Source organism: Scomber japonicus, chromosome 23 (assembly GCF_027409825.1).
Source record: "Scomber japonicus isolate fScoJap1 chromosome 23, fScoJap1.pri, whole genome shotgun sequence".
Taxonomy (NCBI): Eukaryota; Metazoa; Chordata; class Actinopteri; order Scombriformes; family Scombridae; genus Scomber; species Scomber japonicus.
Window position 1 is genome coordinate 15,537,763 of NC_070600.1, and position 20,475 is coordinate 15,558,237.

General features: G+C 39.5%; 1 protein-coding gene across 3 annotated transcripts in view; it reads left to right on the plus strand.

Annotated features, from left to right (window-relative positions):
* The window catches only part of iqsec3a (IQ motif and Sec7 domain ArfGEF 3a), a 108,356-nt gene extending 91,708 nt beyond the window's left edge, over window positions 1-16,648 (plus strand). For all 3 annotated transcript variants that reach the window (XM_053314064.1, XM_053314065.1, XM_053314066.1), the window contains 7 exons: window positions 2,318-2,457; window positions 6,571-6,696; window positions 7,985-8,084; window positions 8,229-8,387; window positions 10,553-10,645; window positions 10,954-10,997; window positions 15,826-16,648. In XM_053314064.1, the coding sequence (XP_053170039.1) occupies window positions 2,318-2,457; window positions 6,571-6,696; window positions 7,985-8,084; window positions 8,229-8,387; window positions 10,553-10,645; window positions 10,954-10,997; window positions 15,826-16,386 (1,223 nt within the window). In that variant the 3' untranslated portion in view covers window positions 16,387-16,648. The remainder of the gene's footprint in view (window positions 1-2,317; window positions 2,458-6,570; window positions 6,697-7,984; window positions 8,085-8,228; window positions 8,388-10,552; window positions 10,646-10,953; window positions 10,998-15,825) is intronic.
* The last annotated feature ends 3,827 nt before the right edge of the window (window positions 16,649-20,475 follow it).

The following is a 20,475-nucleotide window of genomic DNA, read 5'->3' on the forward strand; positions in this document are numbered from 1 at the left end:
ACAGGCATATTAGGGTAATTAGTCAACATAATCAGCTCCAGTAAGTCAATTCTCAGATCCGTATTTGCCACCTGTGAAAGGTCAGAGTGTTTCTTAGGGAGTATGAGCTGACTGGATTGCTCAATTGGTGAGCTGTGGGGTTAAGAAGGCGGTGTTTAGCTCAGTGGGTAGACCACCCGCCCCATGTGTTGAGGCTACAGTCCTTACTGCAGGCGACCCCCTTTCCTGCACGTCATTCCCCCCTCTCAGCCTCCAGTTTCCTGTCTCTCTCTACTTACCTGTACATTAAAGGCAAAACCCCAAAAAATATACTTTAAAAAAAAGAATTCCAAGATCATCTTAAAGCATAAAACTAAATTAGTGCTGTACATTGATTTCTGAACACTAATGGAAGGTGAAAGGAAAAGATAACTTCCTTGCCAGGATAACAGATACAACTGATTGTGCCTCCCCTCCTGCACAAGCATGTAGGAGAATCTACGATGGCTGCAAAGTTGCGAAAAACATGAAAGGACCTCTCTAGAACCAGTGTTTGTCTGTTCTGGGCTGCTGTAGAAACAGATGATTATACACTAATTAAAACATACTCGTTAATATTATATTTTAATTTTGCCAATTCCAGCTTCACTAGATCTTATACACTGGTCCTTTCAGTCCTGCCTAAATATCTCCTGGTTGAGTGTTTGATCAACGCAGCAGTCTCCCCAGTTGATTCAGTGTTGTGAAGACAGTGTTGGATATGTATTCAATCAAACCTCCCCTGCATACATTTAGGCGATAAGAATAAGGTTACAAATCTATTCCTGCTCGACATGCATTACGCATTCACGACTCAGCGTGACAACAGCAGAAAGCACCTGTAATTCTTGTCTCTCATACGCAGACAGATGCTTATTCGCTGAGCGCTGAGGGAGACGGGAGCGTCGTAGTTTTTACTCTCCCTCTGCACAATCAATCAGGGAACACTGAGGTCGATGGAGAACAACTTTAATAGATTCATCCAGACTGTTCCCTGCAATTAAATTAAGTTGGAAAATCAATTTTGGCATCTTATGCAAATTAAAATATGCCACTCTGTCTTGGTTTCTTTATTCATCTTGGTTTACTACGTTTTCTCTGCCATTCTCTCATCTTGTTTTGTCTCAGAATATTATGCTGCCCGTTTATTCAACTGTCTTTCCTTGTTTATATTCTCTTTCCTTTTTCCCCCTCACTCACAACTCTGTCATGTCCTGACAGAAGAATAGTTCACTCAACTAATTGGCTGACGTGGAATGCACTAGAAACCAATAGTAATGAACAACCATAGAAGATAAATGATCTCAATTAGAGACTGTTAAAGCTATTCCATAATGGGTCAATGAAATTAATCCAGGCTTCCAGTTTATTGTTACCGGATCCTTTATTTGTTGGATTGTTTTTAAATAGGATGATCTCGGAAACACTACTTAAATCCTCGTAGTAGGCTGCTGTTCATCAATAGGCTTTGTGACAAGTCATCTTTACTTGTGCAGATGGTGAAAACAAAAGGGGACAGAAAGAGCTGATGCATGGCCCAATCTACAGGGGAGACAGGAGTAAAAAAAAAAGAAAGAAAGAAAGCGGTGTAGTTACAAGAATAAAAAAATGGCAGGACTGGCAGAAAAATAGAAAAAAGGCTTTCAGCAAAAACAGCAACTTATTAATCTGACACTTTACACACATATCCCCCCGGTCATTTCATGCTCTCCCCCTTCATAATGTGCAGCGATGTCTCAGCGGTGTCCCAGGGTGCCTCAGTGTCACTGTCATCACTTGTGGTGGCTTCATTTTCTCCAAAAACATCCTGCCCCATTGGAAACTCAATGTAGCACACAGCACGATACAGCTGTGCTGATATAATGGAGTGCATCTTGAGGGCAACCTTTCAGCCTAATGACATGCAGCTCTACCTGCATCGAAATGCCACGGCCTTGAACTGCACTGTGTTCTCGACAGAAAATCTTCGAGCGAGGCAGGATGTTAACCTTTCACTTGCCAATTAACCTCCTTTTACATCGCCTTCTGTCATTACTTAATGGAAACAGTGGAAGACAGAAAGTCAAAGAAGGACAGACGAGGAGACTGAAAGGAAGAGTTTTCTTCTGGCGCTAAATATTTAGTTTCTTCATTTCTTTGTATATGCATGTTTGTGTGTGTCTTTTCTTGCAGCAGTGACACAGTCTCTGCCGTATTTAAGCTGCTATCGCTCCACTGTTTGAACAGTAGTCACTGCCTGGTAATGTTGCGTGTTTGTCTACATGGATTCATCCATTTAAACAGCCTGTTCTTGTCTTAGGTGTGGATGACGGAGCGGATATCCCCAGAGACATGGTGGTGGGAATCTATGAAAGAATACAACAGAGGGAGTTGCGCTCCAATGAAGACCATGTCACCTACGTCTCTAAGGTTGAGCAATCCATTGTAGGCATGAAAACGGTGAGGACACACACATTGTTATACTTAAATATTTGTGAGGCACCTTCACTGACATGATGCAGTCTTCAGCCTTTAACTACAACCATCAATGCTGTAATAATTCCCCAGGTATCTATCTGACTCTTAAGCCGCTAAATGCTCCTACTCCTTTCATTGGGTAGTTGCTATAACTTTGGCTATTTGTCGTTTGGTGTTGGGCAGGCAGTGTATAGTGGGTTTTTATTGCTATTTAGCTTAAAACAGCTGCTGTGGCAGGAAACAATGCTGATGATATAAGAGAGAGAGAACCTAAACTTTAAAGTTATTGGCTGTAAAACAATTAGCTAATGTCCACAATAATCACATGTACTGTAGTCTTTAGAGGTTGACTAGAGGAATAAATGGGCCGGATTTATCACCTACAAAGATACAGATGTGATTACACACACACACACACAAACACGTTAGACTGACCATCGGGAGCATCAGTAGAAATCCCTTCCCCCAACTGTAAAATAAACACTTTTATGAGAAACGAAATGTACAAGGACACTATAGAAGGATAACATCCACGATAAACACGGATACTAAAGAGGAACAGTTAAAGCAGAGCACTGCAGTGTGGTAGAAGCAGAAAGAGAAAGAAAATGGGGCATCAATTTTCTATCTATTCAAATGAGTTTTACAGCCTCCCCATCTGGCGCGGGTACAGCTCCCATATTTAACCATCGTTATGATATTCCATCCATGCTTGGTGTGAATGTAGTAAACAATCAATAGACAGTGTTCACTGGAAGACTTAAAGAACCCCACAGACGTGCTTTAAGATAAAAAATACACTGCTTTGAGTATGAATTTATGTCATTAAAAAGTTCAAACGTGTATTCAATGCACCCAAACACATGAAACACTGCTTAGACTGAAATGCAGTAGCCTATACTGTACTGTAAGTATCTGCCTTCAAAAACATCTAATCTAATTGACAAAGAAGAGTAGAAGTGCATTTTATTCACTATGACATATAAAACAGACACCCTAAATGTAATCATAGCTATGTATTTATGTTCCTCATGATCCTTGAATTAACAGTCCCATAGTGAGAGTGAGAGTGGACATCGAGGGCACTGGTAGAAATCCTTCTGGGCCAGTCACCAGGCCGCTTGAGCAGCTCATTATACAAAAACAAAAGTGAGAGAGATATGTCTCCCTCCCAGGCCGACCCTGCACACACACACACACACACACACACCCTTTTGCAAACTCCATGTCAAGTCACTAACTCATTATTTAAGGCCTTATATCACTATCACCTAGCCTCAGTAGTGCTAGTGGAGCACATTTATTAGTCATTAAATGTCTCATCAGCAGCACGATCATTACCTCAGGTCATTACTCCAGCTAGATACGTCATTAACCACTGCTATCGTTACTCCTTTTTTTTTTTTTTTTTTTTTTACTTTTTAAGGCTAAAAGGCTTGGTCAGTGCTCAGGAGTGACATTATGTAAGTGGATGAACTGGAATCGCATCAGTTCAAATTTCAGACATTAAAATTGGCCACAAACTAACTTGTCTTTTTAAACTCTCTGTATGAATATTTCCATGCAAAGTTTTATGTGTTTTAGATTTTGCAATTCTGAGATGTACACAGAGGCAAAAGTATTTAGCTTTATAATTGACTGATTACACTGATTCATGAGGGAATGCACTGTGTGCACCCACTCATAACACTGCAAGGCTTTTTTAAAATGCTTCAACAGTTCAGGGAATTTAACTTGAATCTTATCATTGCACCAAGCCTTAGCAAGCCAATTTCTAAAGTCTAGGTCTAGGATATTCAAAACCATAAAGCATGTTGCATCTACATTAAAACTAGTTACTTCAAAATCTCACAAAAGGTAAATGCAGATCAAAAATAAAAAGTAAAAAGTAAGATTATCATCAATCATGGTTTGAGATCAACTTGTGATATGCAGCCAAGCATTTGGATGCATTTTACAATACAATCTAGTTTTTAATTAGTTTAAAATATAATCTCAGTTATATCCTTTCAGAATGACATTGAAACTCTGACACTGAGATTGCAGCCATCATAGTTTTTATTTTTCTCCTTTTTTTGGCCTGTGCCTTTAGGTGTCTCTCAGTGATGGATGAGTAGCCATAGGATGACAGAGGGAGTGTTGTCATAACCAAAACAATGATGGATTGTTATGACAGGAAGTGACTCTTCTTGCCCATGGGAGTTGTCTGCCATAAAAAGAGAGAGACTAAGATAAAGTTTCTTCCTTATACTATCATATCAGGTGTCCGAGTCCTTGTATTCTGGATGTAAACCTGTTTTTATTATTATGCCAAGAAATAATAGTCCACATGAGAATGATTCTCCTATAATGGGTTTTTCCATAATGGGAGTTGGGTTGGTGTAAATATTTGATGACTTGATTAAAGCAATATAACATCCCTACTTGAATGTGATAAATTAGCTATGTTTCCCTCTTCTAACATTGTTCAAATTTCCCTAAATATTTTATATGGATAACATTTATAGAATCAGTTTTTCTTCAGGCATACAAGTAATTTATTAAATCTCCTGCCACACTATTTCTCAATAATCCTGTCAGGAAAGGACTGGGTTTTTGGAAATGAGCAAGAGGTATTTCATGCTAATGATGTCTTTACATGTTTCTGACATTAGTGTAATGAGAAAGCAGGCTGGCTGTGGCGAGCTGGGTGGGAGTCTGTGTACCCTGCAGTGATGAGAGATGAGAGAGCAAGAGGAAAAGAGGCAGAGGCTGTGTGTGTACTCACTGCATTGCAAATCGCGCACAGGAAGCAGAGGGAATTGAAAAATTGGAAATGCATGGAGAGAAAACTGAAGATCGGCCGTGTATATTTGTGTTTTATCACGGAGGGGCTCCACGTCTACTGACAGTCGGTCAGCTGCCGTTTGGATTTCTGCAGTGATCGAGCACAAAAAGCAGAGACGAGACAAGTCAGGGAGACGAGAGCGCGAGGGGGCGAGAACATGATTAGATCACCCTCCGAAGGCATGAGCCGTTTTTGCAGTGTAATCTGCTTAAACGGTGGAAAGCACTTAAGTCCATGAGGAGAAGCCAGGCCTCTAGGGACACAACTGCAGCAGCTTTTTTTTTTTTTTTGGTTTTTGTTTTTTTAAACCTTTACATGACCTCTAAGTGTAGTGTTATGTTAGGAGCCACACAGGTCACAAATCAAAAATCAAATAATTAAAACACTTAATAGTCAACACCTTCCTTCCAATTGTAATATAAACAAATATGAGAAACGCATATAAATGAAATATGGACTCTATAGAAGGATAACATACTAACAAACACTGGTACTGAAGAGGAGCAGCTCAAAGCAGAGTACTGCAGTATGGTGGAAGATGAGACCCAACAAGATAGGGAAACTGAAATACATGCCCCACTTTCTATCTATTCAAATGAGTTTTACAGCTTTCCCATCTGGCCCGGGTACAGCTCCCATATTTAACCATCGTTATGAAATTTTATGCATGCTTAATGTACCACTGAATGTAGTCAACAGTCAATAGACAGTGTTGACTGGGAGAATTAAAGAACAAAAATACTTTGCTTTGAGTGAGCATTTGTCCTCAAAAAGTTCAATGATCTCATCAAACTTTCTTAAAATGACATCTACTTGCACCCAAACAAATTATACACTGCTTAGACTCTACTGATGTAAGTATCTGTCTTCAAAAACGGCTAATCGAATTGATAAAGAGGTGTGGAAGTTCATTTTATTCCCTATGACATATGAAAGAGACACCCTAGATTTAAGTACAGCTATGTATTTATCCTCGAGATAACACCTGAAATAACATTCATATTGGTTTGCCTTCAATGCTTATTTCTCTAGGGTCAGTGTTGATGTAACCAATTTGTCACAGCATACAGTATTACATGGATTTTGAACCCAGTGAATGATATGTAGGACTCCAGCCAAAAGTATTTTTATGTTGAAGTCTGAACTTTTTTCCCCTCTTTCAGACACTTGTTGATCAAAAATTAACACATTCTCAACCTCTTTGTCTGGTATTCATTTTAAGCTCAAATCAAGTGGTGCTTTGCCTGAATGTTGCTCTTCCTCTACAGGTTCTCTCCGTCCCTCACAGAAGACTGGTGTGCTGTAGTCGTCTTTTTGAGGTGACAGATGTCAACAAGGCCCAAAAACAGGCCGCACACCAGAGAGAAGTCTTCCTCTTTAATGATCTCATTGTGGTAAGTATACCAAAAAAGCTTTATTCCTCCATTAAATTGATGCTTTTTTTCACATTTATTGTTTCTTCCAAACCACCCAGTTAAATGGCCGTTTATGCTGCATACAGTCAAGTTTTAAAGCTGCTTATTTTGTTGTGACAGCTGCAATGCACCATCACCTACTTCAACTATGAGCCATTTCTCAAGGCTCCCTCTCTTCTTTTATGTTGTTTCATAACTCAGACCTCTCCGGCCATTTCTTTTAATAATAGATAGTAGCAAAGCCAGCGTTGCACTGCTCTCATAAGCAAGGATTTGTCCCCAGCAGAGCAGCTTCAAGGGCCAGTAACAAAGCTGCGTTTCATTTGGGCCGGAGTACAGATAAGTTGTTCATTTGGACCAAAGTCACATAGATTGGGGAATTATCAAAGGTTTTATGCTGGGCATAATTAATGTGCTCATTAGGAGACATATAAGGGTTATCTATCCAAGTCTTTAACTACTCATAATTGTGTCAAATGTTGATCTCACTCCAATAAAATACAGCAAGGGGGGAAAAAAAAGTAGCAATGGCTATTTTTCCCCATCCTTTTTTCGGCTAAAGCAAGAAAGTAATTTGTAGCCTCAGGAAAGGAGGTTAAAAGGCCGATTTTGAAGTAAGGGGAGAAAAGTTATCTTCCAACATCACAGTGGAATTCTGTTCATTTGGCACTAAAAGTTAGCAGTGCAATATATTACAGCGATACGTTTCATCTGACGGCTTTGAAAGCGGGGCAGGAATTGTCTTTGAAAAATTTTACTATAAAGTGAAAGTGATAGGGACTTTTCTTTGAATTTGGCCCTGTTCTAGCAGCTTGAACATGTCAAGAGGTGCTTAAAGTGCCAATGTGATGTATTGGTTTAATACACCTTGACTGGTAAATTATACCCGACAGTACCGCTGCAAAACAGATTCGCCTCATCTTTCTCTATCTGGAAGGTCACTCAATGAAAAACCTCCATAACTTCTCTAATATATCCTGATATAAGCTTGCCAAGGTATTTTTCACACAGATTAGAACACTAGCACACAATTTCGAAGGTTGTAGCCTACATCAGTATTGATTCACTTTGCTCCTCGAAGGTATTTTAAATGACCAAATTGTTTGTTCTTCCCCAGTTTTCTTAAAGGTTGCTCTGTGATAAGGACAGCTTAGTGAGAAATGCTTCAGAAGTATTCAAAGCATTGATCTAAATTTCATGGCCAGTTTTTAAAAACTCAGATTTCTTATTGTTTTCTTTCATAATTACACAAATGCTATTTCTACAGATATTGAAGCTATGTCCAAAGAAGAAGAGCTCAGCAGCCTACACTTTCTGCAAAGCCATGGGCCTTCTTGGCATGCAGTTCCACCTGTTTGAAAATGAATGTAAGTCATAAGTTCTTCACTGCTGAGAGCTGAAAAATGTAATTAGATTAAATACCTAATGTAACTCACCATGCTTTGAGCTGTAAGGAAACAAAAGGGAGGACTCAATCTAAGTCTAAGTTCAATGTTCTCTGTGCCCTTCAGACTACCCCCATGGCATCACCATCCTCTCACCTTTTGGCTCAGACAAGAAGCAGGTACTTAACTTCTGTGCCCAAAGTGCTGAAGAGCTGCTCAAGTTTGTAGAAGATCTGAAGGAATCTATCGCTGAAGTGTCGGAGATGGAGCAGATACGGATTGAGTGTAAGTTTCTTTATGTTTGTAAGACCTTACAAAGCAGTGAAAAACTCTTCACAACATGTTATCTGTTATATCCATCTTTGCCTATGTCTTGTTGTATGATGCACCTTTCTGTAGGTAGGTACATATTTTTACAATATAAAAAGGATGGAGGCTAGTAAATGTTTGTGTATTCATCTTGTGGAAAAAGAATTGTTAATCTTGTTACATTTTTGACCAAATTGATAACCTCACATCTTGACAAGTGAGAGACTACATTGGGTAATGACATACTGCAAAGAATCAGTGGGATAGGATGACTTCTGACTCTGGTGTAGTTTGTTTTGTGTTATTTTTCAACTTCGACATCCCATTCATGTAGGTGCAGACTGACTTTTGCCATTTTGGTTTGTTCTCCTTGGTGCACTGCAGCTCAAACAGACAGCAGGAGGGCAATAAATTGGAGGTGAAAAAGAGGCCAATGTTCTGGAAAGTGGTCAGGCATCAGAGGTGTTTTGGGTTTGTGTGTATATGAAATTCTCCAGACAGGAAGGAGATTGTAACTTACTCATGCACATACATAGACACACATGGTAAACTTGAGTATTAAGGCCTGACTCCTGCCAGTGGGCATCAAAAGAGAGCACCCCTATTGGGATTTGACACGTCTGCATTACCCTTCACAGAGAGGGAAGGCCATCAGCCTGGGGAGAGTAGGCAACAACATATGTAGACAGGCAGGGGTGGACTGAAGGAAACTATTTCTCTCTCTGAAGCCAGGGAAAGAATAGACAGCCACTCTGTACAAAGATGCACACAAACCAATACACACACATACAAGTAAGAAATCATGTTGGGACATATTTGTTAAAAATCAACATATAAAAGACAGCATACTCTTTTCCTCAGGACAAAATATGTGAATGTTTGAGGAATTTGGAAAGCTGAGCAACAAGCAAGAGTGCTTGCAGGTGCACAAACACACATTTTTTTTCGCCTCTTAGGGCTTCCTATTTTTTGCACATTGGTAAATATGCCTGTGGCTGACTCACTTATGTTTGGGCTTCCCTTCTTTGAGATAGAAAGCAGGATATTACAGTTTTGTTTTGTTTTTTCCTCCGCATCTGGCTGTTCACAGAGAGGAAAATTCATAATGGCGTTGATCAATTCAGTTCAGTCACACATTCACTCTTAACCCTGAGAACGATCTAGCATTTCACAGACAGTGTTTGTGTTTCCTTCTCTACAGCCTGTACTTAGTATATTTGTACAGTAGATTCTGGTTCACAAATGTGTAGAGTTTGGTTTGTGCAGATGAGTGCACTAATGTTTATTGTAGATATTTTGCTCATGAAATACAGTATGATGTTGATGTAATGATGAAATTTGACAACCTTCTAGGGGAGCCGTATGATAAGCCTTCTAGTTTTTTCAATCTGCCTGCTCATCTCTTGTGATTGTGTGAATATGTCCTTGTGTTTTAACCAAATTATATATTCTATTACTTGAAACTTCTTCATATATCATGAATCATATGCTTGTCTTTACAGAAATGTCATATCTTGGCTTTTTCAGCTCATCTTCTGTGCACTGACTAAAAGTCACTGTACTCTAGGTTACACTAGCAGTTCACAGGAAATGTACCAATTTAACACTGTCTCTATTTTCACTGTACCAAAACATTTCTTTTTTCCCCAGGAAGATTTTTAAAAAATAATTGGGAACTACTGGGACCTGTAAAATGTTAGCATTGCATTTATTTAGTTGCTGTTAGTATTACTAGACTGAGGTAGAGGACATGGTGTACTGCGCTGTTAAGGTCTCACCTTGCAATTTTGCAGTTCAGCACCAGAATTAGAATGCAGCTCGGTGTTGACTACAAAACAACATTTAGTCATCACAATTGGAAATGACATGCAATTACCATCAAGTGTGAAGTTTAATTAGAGAGACGGAGGGTCGTGTTTTGAGTGAGTGGGAGGGAAAGGAACAAGAGCGTGCGTGCGTGTGAGTGTGTGTATGTACACACACTCACACGCACACACACTCACGAATGCCTTCAAAAGAGTAGAATGAAGCCAGTTAATGCTGTCACTCTTATCCATTTCCATCTACCTATCTGTCTCCCTCCTTTCCTCTCTGTCACAGTGATTATGATGATGATTTTTTCTGTCCTCTTTTCTCTGCAGGGGAGCTGGAAAAGCAGCAAGGAGCAAAGACACACTCGGTAAAGAACAACGGCACACAGCTAGAGCTGCGTGGCAAACAGGGCTCCCCATCAGGTGTGTGTGCGCTTTTTAATTTTAAAACTCATTGCAGAGTCCTTGTCACTAATTGCATTACTCTACCTGCTGCTGAAGCAAACTTCGCCCACTGCTGTTTTATGAATTGATCAACTGGAAAAGATAGTACCTTTAGCATTAAAGCATGAAATGTAAATAAATGTGAATTATTATTTAAAATTTAGTGATACATTAAATATACTTCTGATCTTGCACATTTAAAGATGTTATAAAACAGGAAATAACTATGTTACACATATTTTGCTGCCACTTTTTTCCCTTTTTTCCTCTGTTTTCCCTTCCTCCAGGAAACCAGGAGGTAGATGACAGAAGTGGACACAATGCAGTAGAGGTAAGTGGTTAGTGATAGGGCCATGTCCCAAACAAAAGGTAAGTTAGCACAGTAAGTCATTATCAAGGTACAGTAGGATGATATAGGATGAAATCCTGGAAGCAGTCATATCTTAGAGGCCAGAGGCGTCAAGCAAGAGTGGGTGAGAGTGCATGAGAGAATGAGTGCTGCTGGGTAAAGTGTTGCGGGCATGTGAGGTAACTGTCCAGAACCAAACTAAATATTAGATTGAGGGATTCCTTTGTGATACAAAAATTAAAGATGGTGATTTGGGGAAAGAAATTAATAAAATCAAAGGAGTCCGAACAGGTTCTTCTCAATGAAAAATGCATCAGACTCAGAGGCTTAAATATGATCTGTGAGCCTAAAAGGGAATAGGTTGTAATTAGTTTCACAAGCTCCGGCAGAAATTGTGACTCCTTTAGGGCCTTTCAAGAAAAAAAAAGAAAGCAGCCATTGCTAAAAAGTAGTGCAAATCTGAGGATATGTGTGGAATGCATATACTACAGTATGTGTGTGAGTGTGTGTGTGTCTGTGTGTGTACCCGCATTTCAGCACTGAGACCTTAATTAACGCAGTAATATGCAGGCAGATAAATTTAACGCTCATTTGACCTGGAGTCGTCACCTCCCCATCCCTTACCAGACCTCCAGGGGTAAACTCGTCGTGCCAACATTTCGTGCAAGCAATAGAGCAAGCTGAACTACAGTACCCAAGGGGCTTTGCAATTACCATCCTAGAGGAATCAGATAACCTTTCCTAGTCCTTTCTATGGCAGTGTGCCCCCAGAGTTGAAGGTTTGAGTGAAAAGCCGAATGCACTGGGTCAATTTGACATTCAGTGGCTGTTTACTTCAATACAACTCACTGTTATTATGTCTGGCTCTATGTCTCTACTCAGTGCAGCTTTACAGTATGCAGGTGCCAGTTAGACCTGAAGTAATTATGTATTACTTCAGAGTGAAAGGTCTTACACTCTTCATTTCCATAGCCATGAATGCTTGTAGAATTACAATTAGTACAGCGAGGCAAACGTTCATTCATTGTTGCACAAGAGACATTTAAAGACATAAAATTACAATGTTTTTATTGTGCAATAGGATATCTGCTCACTTTGTGCATATGGGTGCTCCCTTACTTAGCAACCTGTAGGTTCTGATAACGGAGAGCTATAATCAACTTTAATTTAAAATATATATACCATATCCTTCTTAAACTGTACAAGAAGATTTTTTCAGATGTACTACTTTATATAAAAAGAACACACATTACTTAATACAGTAGTTATTAGTTATTACACTAGTACATTTAAAAAAGGATAAAAAATGCTGTATTTTCACCTGCAGTATAGCTTTAATCAGTTCTAATCCAGAAGCTGATTTGTTATACTCCACTAACATGGACATAACTTGAGGGTTTTCCTTCTCCCATATTTTTTTTTTCCATCAATGTTTGCACCTCAGGTCAGTCTTCATGGCTGTCCAGGCTACCTCCACCAGCCGAGCCATGCAGCCTACAGTAAATGTCAGTTGCTGGTGGGGAGCTGTTAGCTGTCGAAACACATTTATCTTGGAAACCAGGAGGGTCAGTCGGAGAAACAGGCTTATACTACTGTATAAGCATAAATGTAGGGATGTCTGAATCCAATGGTGAGCTGTTGCTCAGAGGAATTTTATAAGTCAATGACATTGAGAAGCAAATATTTGAATTAAGAGTTTGAAAATTAAATACAACACACAAAATTATCCACTTCAGGAAAGGCAAGCAAACAGAGACTGTTTTTAGTAGAAGCTCTTTTAAACTTCTCTCCAGGTGCAACCAATCTAGGTAACTATCCTCTCACACTCTACCAGCTGCAAGGCAGGACAGGTAATCAAAGACTGCTCGCGCAGAAAAGCAGTATCAGCTGACTATCAAGTCCAAATCATGTATGTTTGATTTGTAACCAAAATAACAGTAATGTACTTGAATGCCAATATCACACTTATATGCTGCAGTAGAGAAAGAAACAGTAGCGCCAAAACAATTGTTACATTGATTAATCTGATGATTATTTTTCTCCAATAATAGACTTGTTTTGTCTTTAAAATCCGTGTAAAGTAAGAATAAATATGTGTACTGAGTGTGACATCCCACAGAAACCCCGCCCCCTACCAGGTGTCACCTGTCAATCAAAGTCACCACCTCTACCCGAAACATGGACGCTACATCTGAGAGCTTTCTGCCGCTAGCTCAGCTGCTAGCTCGGTGGCTAGCTCGTCAGCTAACTTGGCGGCTAACTCAGCTAACTGTAGACTAGTAGTAGTAGTGTGCGCTGAATGTATTTATACCTCTACAGCAGCAGGGGCGGGTAACATGGTGGAGATTTTCAGACCCGCCCACTAAATCCTGAACACAGAAATCTTGAAACACAGTTTGTGAAGCCTAGCTCCACAATTCAAATCTAAATGGTTGAAATGCTTTTTACACCTTTTTTAGAAATACATTTATGACCTATTTAATGTGTTTAGAAGAAAGTGTTTGAATTCACTTTACACTGTCTTTAAATGTTGTTAATAGTGGAAAATGTATAATGTGACATTAGCTACCTTTGCTTGCTCTTTTATTTATTTATTTATTTTTTGTCCAAAAGCCCCCCAAATTTGGTTAACTATTACATATGACAAGGACAAGCAGAATATTCTAATCCTACATTTGAGCTGCTGCATGGAAGCAGTGAATGCTTTCATTGCATTTGAAAATTGTATAAAACAATCAATTTATTATCAAAATACTTTCCAGTTAATTTTCTGTAGATCCACTAATTGATTAATCAACTTATCGTTTCAGTTCTAAACATGAGTCACCTGATTTAATTTGAAACACATTTTAGACTCAGTTGCTTATCAGCTAAGCTTCATTATCAATCCTAACTCAATGGTCATCACATCCAAGATTTTCCACAGACCTTAGTCATTAATTGCATCTAGTTTATTGATATTGGCAATCATCAAGAGTCAGCTTAAAGGTATCTCAGTGATACCCTTCATGAGAAAGGATGGGATAGGTTTATGCTGACTTTTAGCAACCAAATAACTAAGTCTGGAAAGCTAATGCAACAACAACAACAAAACATGAGATAAAGGACATTTTATAACCAGCAGTGGAATTGTTTTAGTAATCTATGGAGCAAAGTTATTCTTTCTACACAGAAATCAAACTTTTGAAAGTCACCAGACAGCCAAAGAAATCCCTCATCTTCTATCTAAAGTACTGTAGAGCTCATTGATACTATAAGTTCAAGTCGTCAAGGATAAAAAGTGGTTGGCAGACTGAAAAGTAGCAAATGTCGATGGAGTACTTTAACCTCAGAGTTACATCAGCTGCTGTATCTAAATCTGTATCCTATCCTACCATTGACCTTGTTGATACAGTTTTCAACTGTTTTGGTAGTATTGGAACTATTTTCTGATTGGCAGATTTAAAGTTACTTCAAAATTGAGATCAGAAATGTGCAGGAATTATTGACTGCTTGACGTAAAAGGAAGTTACAAGCTTATAGTAAGTAGATTTAGCTTTTAGCTTATGAGGTAACTACATGAACGATTTTGATAACTGGAATAAATCTATTATATTCTTCACATACAGTATAGCTGCCTCTAATGTGTCTTCCAATTAAATTACATTACAGTTAATAAGGTTAATTTGTTGGAATTGCTTTTATATGTGGCTTTACAAACATGGCTGCTGTATGAATGTAACTGTTACACGGACTCAAAGACGAAACTGAGAAATGAGCACAATTTGTTTAAAATGCAAATATGAGCTCCCGATGCATGAAAAGTGAGAAAATATGTCTTGCAGCAGGGTTTGACATGTAAATCAAAACAATGCATTCACAATGGTAGATAGACGTAAATATTTGCCTCCAGGTGGTCATAATCCCCTGTGATGTTTGCATTTTTCTAATTTCTAGTTTCTAATCACCATCATCTTAACCTTGACAAATAATTACAGTAACTCTATTTACGTGCTGTGGTAGCATATTTCTTACAATTTCACTTTACTTTTCTCCACAACACATCTCAGTTTGTTCTCATTCTATGAAATGTTAATGTTGTTTTTTTTGGCAGTTGCTTTCTGAGTTTGAGAAACAGTGTAAGGCATTTTGGGAAATTCTTTCCTAGCTATATTGAAAGAAATGTTTAAAAAGCTATACTAAAGTAACACAGATAGCTGAGAAAAAGGGAAATAAACTGTCACTATAGAAAGAGAGAAAAAGATGAAACAAATGTGACATATGGAGGTTTGCATTCTGATGAGTGTTGCCTGTGGACGTCTGTGGTTGTCAGTCTGCTCACCTCCTCTCCTCTTCTTCCACCTCTCCCTATTATCCGTATGACCTCCGTCTATGTTCTGGTTACCCCAATCCCCAAGTCTCCTCGTGTTCGCTGTCACCATAGTGCCACACAGTGGTTTGGAAGGGAGACACAGGGGCCCTCAGTGTCCCCTTTGGAACCACCGGGCCCCTTCTGTAGCGTCGCACCAAAACTCTTATCCCCATTCCCCACCACTGTTCCCCTCCTGACCCCAGTCACGCACTGGTGTTCCCAGCATCCAGTCAACACTGTTCCCAGAACCTGCGGGGGTGGAGGGAGGGGAGTGTACAGTAGTCACAATGATTTAACACCTCCACCAACCCCCAACACCTAAGCCCCCACGCATGCCCTGTGTGTGTGTGCTGTGCGTTCACCACCCCCCCCCCCCAAAAAAGAGGGCTTGACGGATTGTAGAGGAGGAACCAGTTTTATAACATTTGATGCTGTTCTCTTGGCTGTTTTCTAAACTAGGTGTCAATTCACAACAGGCTTCAGACGTACCAGCTCAGCAGCAGCACGGCTCGGAGTCCCGAGAGCGTGGCCCTTCTTAACCACCGGGGGGAGCTGCTTTTCCAGCAGGGGCCCCAGGGACTAACCCATGGGCCAGCACCTCCACCTCAGCACCCACAGCTGCAGTCAGCGGCGAGCACCCCCGCCCACCACCTCCACCTCCAGCAGCACCACCAGCCCGCTGTCAGCATGGCTGATCTGCGGCCCGAGACACTCATCCAGTGTCAGCAGATCGTCAAGGTCATCATGCTCGACAACAGCGGCCACGGTCGCATGGAGGCCTTCCTCAGCCAAACGCCCACACACCACCACTACCAGCATCACCACCACAGCCACCACCAGCTCAGCCAGTCGGCCATGTCCACCCCGGTCCGCTCACCGGACAGCTCCCATGGCAACGACGGCCACCAGCCCCCGCTGCCTCCCCCACCTCCGCCTTACAACCACCCGCACCAGTATATACCCCCTGACCCCCGCCTCAGTCTACATCGGACCCCAAGTGGCTCTCGGAGCATGGTGTAAATAAAGCTTAATTAGTATTCTTTCCCTTACAGATACACACACATACACACATACACACGCACACACACACACACACATACACAAACACAACCCTACCCCTTCTCTACCTATTTAAAAGTACATAATGTACATATATACATACAAATGAAAGAGCTATAATAGACAAAAAAATAAAATCTCACTTATATGCATATATTTAAGAAAAAAATAAATAAAAGAAAAATGGAGGTTTTAAAAGAGAAATAAGTGCATATATAAAGTTTTACTTGACTCCACATGTATTTTGAAATATTACAGTATGTAGTTTTAACAAATTTCTATAACTTTTTGTCAGTTTTAACTCTTGTTAGAGAAAACTCACAGATATTCAGTTTCTGGGAGGATTCCTTGTAGTTCCAGTATTCACCAAACAACAACAGAAATAAGTGAATCCCTTAAACTTTTTGGATTGTCCTGGCAATTTGGTGGACACGCTCCAAGGACAGCTCCTGTTCAGCTCCTGTTCAGCTCCTGTTCAGCTTTCATCATCCCAAACCTCATGCCTAATGTGCTGTATGTGCGCGTGCGTGCATAGTTGACACTTATCTGAAAAATGTGTGCCAAAATACATAAGCCTCCATTAAAAACAGACTTCTTTGCACTTGACTTAATGCTAGGGCTCCAAGAAAAAAAACAAAAAACTCCTTTGCTTTGAGAAAATAGTCCTTCACGCTTCTCCCACAAGGAGCAGAAAAAAATGAATAAAAAAACTGATATTTCATAAAAAACCTATAACCCCTTTTGCGCCGTTGCTGATTTATTTATGTGATGGAGAGCCTTCTCTCTTCTTCTCTGCTTCCCTGGAAAAAGAAATGACATCCTCCAATAAGCTGTGTTTGTCAGCTTCTCCTCAGTTGTGTCATGGCTCTCTATCATCAGAAAACACTCTTAGTCAGTTGTCACTCTCCATATATCATTCTACAGTGAAGGATGACAGGAAACAAAGGCAACCAATCATAAGGATTCCTGCCTAACCAAAAAGTCAACCCCAGCCCAGGATGGTTCTGTTGATTGTTTGTCTTGTCTTTGTTTGTTACTCTTCATATTTAAATATTGTTAATGCTTCCCAGGAATTCTTGCCACATGTATCTGACGATGGTGATCTGCTTTTTATTTCAAATGTACACATGATGAAACTGTTCTTGGACTTTTCTAAACCTTTCACATGTACAGTCATGTGTTGTTCATGAAATGCTTCTTTGCTTTTTCAGGAAATCATACATTTCCATGGAGATGCTTTACGCTACTGCTGTTAAATCTCTTTATGTTAACTCTGATGAAGCGTTCAACCTTTGTGTGTTTTCCGTCGGTGGATAAACGCAGGACTGAGTCCATCCACCAGTCACACAAAACATCCAAACACTGTCTGTACAAGTCTTCTTCAAATTTAGTTTCAGCCCCTTATGAGTGTTCTCCCCTCCCTCTCTAACTGTTTAGTACGACATTTTCAAAAAGGCAAAAACTACATATAACACACAGCGGCGTACACGGCTTATATTGCAAATGCTGGCATTAATGGTATTGTTTGTGCTGTTGGCTAACCTGCTTTAAATAAGAATGGGACAAAAAGAATGCATTATCTGATCGCTTTCTCTTTCACCCTAGATTGTAAATACCACATCCGAGTCTTGTCGGAAAGGACAAGCAAGCTACCTTTAGCCCCTTCAAAATGCTATTGCCCTGTCATGCATCCTTCATTCTGAAATAGGTCACAGAATGCCCCAGCCCGAATGCATCCATCTTTTAAACAGAAGCCCCACCAGGTATTGCAGTATGGATGGACAGTTAACTCTGCTCCTATTTGACCCCCAATCTATCTCATTTGTTGATTTGTAATCACAGAGCCACTGCAGGGAGGTCTCTATCTAATCTTTTTGTCCTTTTCCACTCACGATTCTAACCCAGTGGACAGACAGAGGTTTGCAGAATAAACAGTGTTGTGCTGGCCAGTAGAGATGATTTGTGTGTGTGTGTGTGTGTGCGTGTGTGTGCGTGTGTCTACTGTATGTGTGTGTGTGCGTGGCCTGCTAACAGTAGCACCCTAAAACTTCCCATAAACAAATCCAACCTCTCTCCTTTTCATCCTGGTAATTGCTTTTGTTATTATTTCATAACACCATGAGAAGAATTAGTGCTTTCAAATTGAATGAAGAGCCATTGGGATTATTTCAATGTTTTTCAGTAGCTATAAACAAACCTTTGAAGGTTACGAAATAAATTTAAGCATATAACATCAAAAGTCCTACTCTTATCTATTTAATAATAAGAGATGATGATGATTACAGTATATGATTGTTAAAGTTTCTTCACATTTAGTTGAAATCAACATTCAGATATGTGATTTTTTTCCCTCACATGCATGACATCTGTTTGTGTATTGGAGGCCTCTTGAGCTTTGATTCCCAAAGTATTTTTTGTGCATGACTGAATTTGCTGTGAGAACACGAGTGGGAGATGAAGATGACAGCCTGTAATGAAAAAACAAAATTTAAAAAATGAAATAAAATATATATATATATGTATACATGCATACATACATATATACAGTGCCAGTCAAAAGTTTGGACACACTTTCCCATTCCTTTGAATGAGAAAGTATGTCCACACTTTTGACTGGTACTGTATATAATAACAAACAGAAAATTGATTTTCCAGTCAATATAATAGACAGCTGCAAACTTGAGGCCTCTAGTTTGCCAAAATGTGGCCATTTTTGTTTTCCTGTCTTTCACTGCCCATTGTTTATGGTTACACAGTTTTGTTGAAGCATTTTAGGGGATAGACATGCTGTGTGTGCAATAAAACATGAACTTAGAAGAGTGGCTTTATGTTTGATAGGAAACCAATGTAGCATTTTGGGAGTGCAGCATATGATATGGAAGCTCAGTAGTGTCACAAAGAAAAAAGGGCTCTGCCGTACCAGTGCAATGCTTCATGAATGACATGCTGATTTTGTCTGAGTCTTCAACACTGTGTTTGCTCATACTAGTAAGTAAAAATAAATATTTAAAAAGTGGACATATTAAGGGGAAGACAGGTGGAAACAGAGTGTAACAAGTATGAACCATCAGCTCCCACAGTTGGCTTTGATTCCCTCTCTACCTGTCTTTGCAGTATATCAACATGCTATTAAAGATTATTTCAGTCTATTCACCACAATAGTTTGCTTTGGTTTTTGGATTTAATCACTTGATTCTTTCACTCTCAGTTGAAAGAGTTTGACTTACTGTGAAAATACTATATTTTTTAAATGTCTCATATCAGTTAACATTTAAAGTCACACCACAAAGTTTTTATACAAGAAAGATTTCAAACAAAAAGCTATGTGTGCGAAAGTACAGGCATGCATAGTCTATAGCATTTGACATGTTAAATTGATAAATCTTTTTTTTTTTTTTTTTTTTTTTACAACCTGGGTTTTAGACTCATTGACTTTTCCAGGCCTCTTGCATTAAATCCATAGATTGAATATAAAGATGTTGGCTTACTGGAAACCCCGAGCAGTGCACACTTGGGCCGTAATCAAGTAAGACTAAACTTATTGAAATAATGAGACAACAGTCCAACTCAATGCGAGTCCCGCAGGCTGAGGAGATCAGCAGGTGAGCCAACTGTCAATCACAAGTGTCAATCAACACCCACATGCTGGACATTTAAGCTTCTGCAAGTCTCTGGATATTATTAATGAGCAATAATTTCAATAATTGACCCTCAGCACATTTATTAGAGGTCCCAAATTTAGCAATTGAGACCTTCTATAAATAAATGATTGAGAATTTGATGCTTTTTGAATGGTAGTCAATTGGAACTGCACTTTAAGGTGCTTCAGCCTCAAGCAATGGCAGTTGTGCCTCACTTTATTAAATGACTCAGAAGTATAGCACAATATATTTGATTTTCAGTAATTACATTAGTTAATGGCTATTGAATAACACATATACTGTGTTAGTGTCTGTGAAGGAGAGTTATTTTGTCTGAGCTCATTGACTTAAAGATTACCAGAACACAAAAAGGCCTAAATGAGAGAAAAGCACAATTGAAGAACAGAAT